The sequence below is a fragment of the Chanodichthys erythropterus genome, chromosome 4 (assembly GCF_024489055.1).
Source record: "Chanodichthys erythropterus isolate Z2021 chromosome 4, ASM2448905v1, whole genome shotgun sequence".
Taxonomy (NCBI): Eukaryota; Metazoa; Chordata; class Actinopteri; order Cypriniformes; family Xenocyprididae; genus Chanodichthys; species Chanodichthys erythropterus.
The window spans coordinates 5801285-5809414 of NC_090224.1; the positions used below are offsets into that span (position 1 = coordinate 5801285).

Here is an 8130-nt window from a genome sequence, read left to right on the forward strand (position 1 = left end):
GACAGTGAGTAACAGTACAACTAAACTAAAGTTAGGTTGTTGCCTTACATTCTCGCTCTGTGTAGCGTAGCTGTATGAAAACACACGTTGACCGACAGGGAATACATGCTATCATTTTATTCAGCCCGAATGTAATGTTTGAATGAACATTTTATGGTCCTACGCCTTCCGCAGACAATATATGTTAAAAAAAATACATTTAGACAGCTTAACATAGTGATTGCTATCGGGCTGTGAGACTTTCAACTAGCATAACAAAAATGTTTCTGTAGAGAATCACCTCTTGCACCTTCAAGTGGAATAACTCAACCAGTATATCATTAAGACTCGAGGTCTCAACTCTCGACTTGCAGTAAAGATCTACCCACAACACCCGAATGGGCTGTTCACGCAAAATGTTTTTTCATTAAATTTTACAAAGCAGTGCAGAAATAACAAGGTTTCAACCTGTCTTAATTAAGCTTTTTAGCACTGTGTTTTTAGAATGGCAATGGCGTCATGCATGAGACGCTAACAGATAGTTGAATACATCAGTCTAATCATGTTTACATGGAATAAATATTATGCTACGTCCAAGGAAAAAAGACCCAATGAATTCCAGCCTGTGTGTTTCAAAGATTTTTTATTTCCTCCTTGTACAGTACTTCTGCTTTTGGATGTGAAACTGCATTCTTTATAATCTCTTAAGGGATTCAACTCAGAGCCACATCTTTTCAGAGGAAGTGACAGATGAGAAGCCTTCAAGTTTGTGGTCAGAAATATTTGTTGGACATATAAAACAACACACTTCACTCGAAACACAATTCATTAAAATACAAACAGGAATGGTGTCAGAAGTTATTTTGTAACTGATTTTCTCGATTTGAGTATCACATTTCATTTTTGTAAATGGATTAAGCACATTAACAAAGAAAACGTATTACAATACATGTGACAGCAGAATTAACAATGATTAATGACTAAGTAATTAAAAAAAAAGGAAAACACTGAAAACAAAGACTATAGAATAACACAAGTCGCATCACTCATATTGAATGGGAGAAAGTGCGACGCGCAATATGGCGGAATAAGTCCCGCTTTCGCGTTACTGCAGCGGCCGTTAGAAGCTCCGGTTCCAATGGAAACAGTCAGAATTTAATACTGTGCATTAGCTTGATCCAGCCTGAAAAATACCATTTTTTGTCTTGATTCGAGTGTTTAGAAACAAAATTTATGAGAGTTGTTGTCAGATTTCATCAAATATGAAATTTAATCGAAAGCTTGGCAAACAGCTTTGGACAATGTGATGTTTCCCCATTCAAAGAGATAGGAGCTGCACTTGAATGCCCGAGAAGCATTTCAAAGATGGCCGCCGAGTGAAATGACTTGTCTTAAAGGGGTTCTATACTCTTTGCTTTGACTGAAAATTTTAATATTGTATTGACAAATGAAAATGGCGGCAGCCTCTGCTTACTGATATAAAACTCATGATAGTCTTGCGCACAGCACAATGTTTTTCATTTTATGCCCGTTCATATGAACATATTACTGCATCTCATTTATAAAAATAGCTAATTGAGCTTTTCCAGTTTTAAATAGTGGTTTGAACTTAAATAGCTCTCAAACACTCTGTACTGAGGGTTTTATTCAAATATATTTTCAATTCTGTACAGATAATACTGTAAAAAAGTATTAAAATATTAACATAACGAAAGATTATAGACAGCTTTACAAAGCAGGTATACCCCAATGTCTTTGTTAATGCCTACAATATTCAGTGGTTGTGTTTGGTAAAGGATAGCCAAACAGAGAAAAGTCCAAAATATACTTGGGCAGAAGCTCTTTGAGAAACTTCTGTGGCACAGTACAAAGGTAATAATGCAGCGTTTCCTTGGTAACGGGTTTGTACCATGTCTGTCGCTCAGGAAAACGTATGTGTTGCGGTGCTCCGACACGTTCCAGAACGTAGGCCGCATCGCTCTCCAGACTTTCATATGAGCCAATAAAGTCATATTCTATGGCACAGGGTTGGCACAGGTTATAGATGGGCATCCAGTGTTCATTCATCCGCTCTGGGTCTTCGTCAAGTAAATAACGCACAAACTCTGTGAACGTCACGTCATTTCCTGCTATTTTTTTATCCTTTGCGTAGCCTTTTCTATAGCGCCGTATAATCTCTGCACCATATTTACGCTGATATGCCTCAATTTCGCCAAACTTGTTCCGATAGGCAGAAAGCAAGCGGGCCATCGGCTCCCGCACAAACATGAATTTAAAATAATGCCGTAGTCGATGGCGAATCTCTTCTGGCGAAAAGTCAGACAGGAAGAGCAAATCAGAACGATGGTCCATCTTCACTTTGACGTCCACGTTGGCTAAAGCGCCACTCATTACTTTCAGCACTCGTTTCCAGTTGGAACAGGCTACTTTGGGGACGTAGCAGTACAGGAAGCGATGCTCGTCGTTCACCAGTATGTGCTGGAGGAGAGTCTTCCTCTGCAGTGGACTGAGAGACCACACGCTGTGAGGACTGTTCTTCTGACCACACATCGATCTTATGGTGCGATTACGGATCTCCTGTACAATCTGGGGAGAAAAGGCATATATAACTTTAGCACAAAATAAATACATAAAAACTCACACATTCATTTAGTTTAAACTAGGGGTGTGTCTAATAGTAGGGCTGCATGATTTATCGCAATTTTATCGCACACGATTTGGCAAAAGCTGCGATTATTTTATGCGCAGCTTGTCAGAGCTGTACGGCTCTGTGATCAGTAGTAAATGCTTCTTCATCTGAAAGCCAGAGGGCGCTCTTGTGCAGAAACTGCAAATATGCCCTGCTGCCGAAGTATAACATGCATCATTCCAGGAATTCCCATACTAATGGCTGTAGCTGAATAAACAGAAGATTGAAACGTTTTGATTGATTAAACATAACTGAAACCTTTTGATAATAAACACACGACTGCATTATTCTGTGCAAGAAGCCACATCATCTCACAGAAAGATGCTCAACTGTCGTTATGAAGTGAGTTTGGGGTAAAAACGTTATTAAATGTTGTCTTTTGTTGGACAAGATGTTAATAAATGCTTTTCATGTCTGGAAAGATGTTTTGACGCATGTTGTTTATTCAAATGCACATTATAAGCGATTCAAACTCTCAGTCCTTTCAGTTGGATTAGCATTTGGAGTCATAGTTCATTGACAAGCCGCGAAAAAAAAAAAAAAAAAAAAAAAAAAAAACGCTGCTTTGCAATTTCATAAATCGCACTAAGCCAAATCATTTAAGTGCGATTTCAATGGTTTTTTCTAATCGTCCGATTAATCGTGCAGCCCTATCTAATAGTCTAATGAATAGTCTAATATTCGATCTGTAATAATTATTCAAAAAAATACTATTCAAATTTTGCTACATGTTCCTTTGCTGGCCGTAAATGCAGTGAATCCATGATAAATCCTAAGCATGCTAACTAAAACGTATAAATAAGGAAACAACAATGTACTAAAATCGGAAAAAAAATTTTCCTTCGCATTTTAACCCCAACCCACATACAGATGACACCACTGTCAAAATGATCTCTGTTCACATTGATCTGCAAAAATGACTAAAAATGCTGTATTATGCATGCCAGGCCAGTAGTTGGCGATGTCACTTTGTAAAGAAAAACTACGCACCTATAGACTGAACAAATTCACGTTTCTGTAGTTTACACAGAGACGATAACAGTATCGTTTTTCAAAAATGTGCACTTTGAAACTTGCACTTTCTTTCATCTGAAAGAAGATAGTCATATACACCTAGGATGGCTTGAGGGTGAGTAAGTCATAGGGTATAATTTTCATTTTTAGGTGAACTATCCCTTTAAGTACATTTTATAAACATGCCTTAGAAAAAAAACATTACTGATGTGCATCTTGAGACAAAACAATGGCACTGACATATTTTAAACAGTTCACCCAAAAATGAAAATTCTGTCATTAAAGGTGCTAAAGAGGATCTTTTCGTTGACTGAGAAACCAAAGACTGTTACTGAGTTTTTTAAATGAGCGCATGCGTAAGAACAACTCCCCCTCCTTTCGAGGGAATGCCTCCCAAAACTCGTGCAAGAGTATTGGAACACGAGGCATTCACTGTATCGTGTTAGTGGATTCATTATGTCGGACTCACCGCAGGTAACTCATAATCTGCAGTTGTTATTCCTGTCTTCTGACAAAAACATTGCATGCATACTGAAGCGCGCAGCCACGCTCGTCTCTCACAAGGAACGTCACGGCAGTGATTGACAAGCCAGAGGGCCAAACTTTACGTGATGATCGTGTAAACGATTGGCTGATGTTTTTAAGGCCCTACCTCGTGCACAGATGATGTATATTAATATTATTCCTTTCAGTGCACCTAATAAATAGTCTTTTATCAGTTAGTAAAGACAGTTTTAAGTAATATTGCAAAAATGTATAAAACAAAACCTCCTCTTGAGCACCTTTAATTACTCACCCTCATGCCGTTCCACATCTGTAAGACCTTGGTTCATCTTCGGAACACAAATTAAGATATTTTTGATAAAATCTGATGGCTCAGTGAGGCCTTCATCACTAGCAATGACACTCCCTTTTTCAATGCCCAGAAAGCTATTAAAAACATATTTAAATCAGTTCATGTTATTACAGTGTTTCACCCTTATTATAATAAAGCGACGAGAATACTTTTTGTGCTGCAAAAATAACAAAATAGCAACTCTATTCCACAATAACTAGTGAAGGGCGATTTCAAAACACTGCTTCGTGAAGCTTCAAATCCTTACGAATCAGTGGTTCAGAGAGCCAAAATCACATGATTTCAGTAAACAAGCCTTCGTTACGTCGTGAGCGTTTTGAAACTTCAATAGTTCACGTGACTTTTGCAGTTTGGTACACGCTCCGAACCACAGATTCGAAACAAATTATGTGTAAAGATTCAAAGCTTCATGAAGTAGTTCCCATCACTAGATATTATGGAATAAAGTCGCTATTTTGCAAGTGCAAGTGCAGTTAAAACAGCTCAAACATGCACTTTAATCTGGGACTTTAATCACACTTGAAACCAGGCATTAATGATTAAAAAATATCATCTTTCTCATTAAACTTCATTTAAATAAACAAAAATATTTGTTTTTATGAGCCTAAATATTCAAATACAATTTTTTTTTTTTATGTCCATCCCTAGTTTAAACCTGTTTCATGCAATTATATTAACGTTATTTGACTCACAACCTGACTTACCTGGCTCGAAATTCAACAAATCGTGCCAAAAGAAATGAACAACTCCCACGAATCACTGCAACTGACATTACCTTGTTAATCTACTTAAATATTTGTATATTTGTGCACATTTTGCAATAAACTTAAAATATATTGTTTCTACACATAATCAACATCTTTATGTTGATTTAGTTTTATATTTCTCCATAGTTTTTAATTGGATTGTCATTCACAATGCTTCTTTGGATTGTAGTTCTTTCTTTTCTTCCCTATAGTGACGTATATCCGAGTGGAACGGCTGGCTTCTAGAATGACAAAAATGTAGGGCGGGATTTGATTTCATCCTTCTGGATTTGTTTGGATCATAGAAGTTGAGCGTTGATAACTAAATGAAGACAGATCAGATTGCCAGTTTGCAATTGGCTGTGGAGGATATTTATTCCCAACCTCCACCAAGAGACACATCATAAAAAGAACAAAAGTCATTTCAATGGGGAGGGAAGGTTAGAGTTTTTGATTAAAGATTACGAGGGTATATGAATTTTTAAAAAATAACAATGTGCACTGCAACATTATGTAAAAAAATAAGAATGGTCCATTTTGAATTATGGTGACTTTATGTACAGTTTTGTACCTTTATCTTTTTATCTGACTTTCAAATACATTTTTGCTTCAAATCAAAGTTTGTACTGTGATTTAACTTGTAGGCTGGTTTGGTTCAATGCTTACAACTCTTTTAATGAAGATAATATTTAAATCACTAATCGGAAAAATGAATGGAAAAAAAATCGGAACCAAGGACACTAAAAAAACTAGTTGGGCACTGACTGTTGCACTCTTTTAGGAAATACCTGACCAGAATAAATTATTTTCTGAAAATCATGTAATTATTAATAAAATAGGCTGTGCTCTCTAATTACTTAAGTTGTTTTGTGATGTTGTTGTTGTATACCAACATATTCTTGAACAAAATTACTTCTACTCTAGACATTCTGGATGGCCAAACATCATCATGTCCAGCACTTAAGACTTATTCAGGAATCATTTTTAGGATACAAGCACAACAAGAAAACATTAAAAATGTTGCAAAATATACAAATGAGACTGAGAGTGTGTTCACTTACAGTGTTCAGTTGCCATTTTGAAAAACAAAACAAAAAAACAACAACATTAAAATTAGTATTATAATTTTATAATATCCTCCGGATACTTATCAACATTACACAATCTAAAAGTCTAGATTTCATATCAGCGCTTGAGCGAGAACAGAGAAGGTAGCTGAAATGTCATGTGATTGTACTCTTCTGTCAAGAGCACAGCAGGAATCTTAACTTCAAAGAATTGGCCCCAAGTTTCTATTTCATATCTTGGCTTGAAGGTAAGCAGCTGTTTAATATTTTCTGGAATGAAATATGGAGTTTCTCTGTTCCATCAATGATGTTTTCCACATGCTAAGCTTAACCAAATCCATCTTATCCTCCAGATGAGTAATAATAGGACAGAATAATTGGATTAATAGCATATAAATAGCATTAACCGGATTTTACGCCTTAAAATCACTACTTTTACTCAACTTTCCAGGAGTACAGGAAGAAACTGCTATAATGCCAGAGGAAAAGATTTTGACAATCCAAATGGCTTGAGAGGATTACACATTGGCTAGACTAGTGTCTTAAATGTTTTCATTTCCCATGAATTGCACTCTTTTCTGTCCAATTACTCAAGAGTAGTGCACTAGCTGTGCAAATAAAGACACTTCAACACATTAGGATTCATTTGGGATTTTAACAGAAAAACTAACTTTATTTTCTGATCCATTTTTATCATACTTTTTATAAAGTATCTTTAAAAGAGTTTGTGCTTTATTTCTTTAATTATAATAGATTGTAATGCAAATACATTCATATATTGTTAAATGTAGTGTCCAAATAATATTTTTTGACACCGTATACGTTATATAGCTGAGCTGTCTCAAAACTGCCATTCCCCAATGTCTAGGTAGGCGGCTCATTAGGTTTTGAGACGCAGCCCGAGTTATCGTTGAAATTCCTTGATATCCAGACTCGCGAAACTCAAAGAAAGTATGATTACTATATGCAAACGTACAAAAATATTTATGTATTTCACAATATACGTGACTTTTTATTCACAATCTAACGAAATTGAGTCTCTGTTTGTCTACATTAAGTTACCTGAGACTCCACGTCCACAGCTGCGTCGCTATTCCTCATTCGGTACTCCACTTTCTTCCCGTTGGCTCGTGGCGGCGGAGTCTGCACGCTGTTCAGCATTCCCTTCTCTATCATGAGCAACAGGCCTCCGGATGCCACGATCACGGCGAACGTCAGCACCGAAGGAACGACGGCGGAGTGTCGGCGCGCGGTAGTCGCACTCACAGGCGGTCTGAAGTGAACCAGGGATCCGCTCGCTCGTTTAATCCCGTACTCCTTCTTGCGAGGCGGCATAGTGAATCACATGCATAAAAGAGTCCGTTTATCGAGGCTCAGTCACTCAAAATACCGAAAGATCAACATCCATTGCTTCAGTGAAGCAGCCAACCAACATCTGATTTCAGATAGTGCTGTGAAGAAGAAGGAAAAAAAGCTTTTCAAGAGAGAGCATGATGGGAAATGGAGTACTGCGTTATGGGGGTGGGGAGGCAGATTTTGGGGGGAAACTAACGTTAGTCAACTTCCCACTAGTGGAGCCGGAGGTGCTTAAATGTCATCAAGGTGGTGACTAGTTCCAGCACCTCCGTGGTTAACTGCTTTGTTAACTACAAAAAGCGCAGAAAAGTAGCTTGTCAGCTCCTGTAAAGTTACATATTTAAGTGAAACACCGTTTAAGAGAAAACAAAAAAATACGCTCAAAGAAGTGCGCTGCATTGTGAATGCAACGTTCTAAAAACT

General features: G+C 37.2%; 1 protein-coding gene across 1 annotated transcript; it reads right to left on the minus strand.

Moving 5' to 3' along the window:
• Nucleotides 1–613: 613 nt before the first annotated feature.
• On the minus strand, nucleotides 614–7860 carry chst14 (carbohydrate (N-acetylgalactosamine 4-0) sulfotransferase 14). The gene is made up of 2 exons (XM_067382977.1): nucleotides 7414–7860; nucleotides 614–2565 (listed from the first exon to the last, which is right to left on the minus strand). Exons 1-2 carry the CDS (start codon nucleotides 7684–7686, stop codon nucleotides 1738–1740), a joined length of 1101 nt encoding a protein of 366 aa, XP_067239078.1. The 5' UTR covers nucleotides 7687–7860; the 3' UTR covers nucleotides 614–1737.
• Between the last annotated feature and the right edge of the window lie 270 nt (nucleotides 7861–8130).

Bases quoted from the DNA above. Each gene is read 5' to 3' on its own strand.
- chst14 (XM_067382977.1), bottom strand. From the start codon at position 7,686: ATGCCGCCTCGCAAGAAGGAGTACGGGATTAAACGAGCGAGCGGATCC. The intron at 2,566-7,413 runs GTAACTTAATGT...TTTTCTCCCCAG, and splicing joins CTGTGGACGTGGAGTCTCAG to ATTGTACAGGAGATCCGTAA.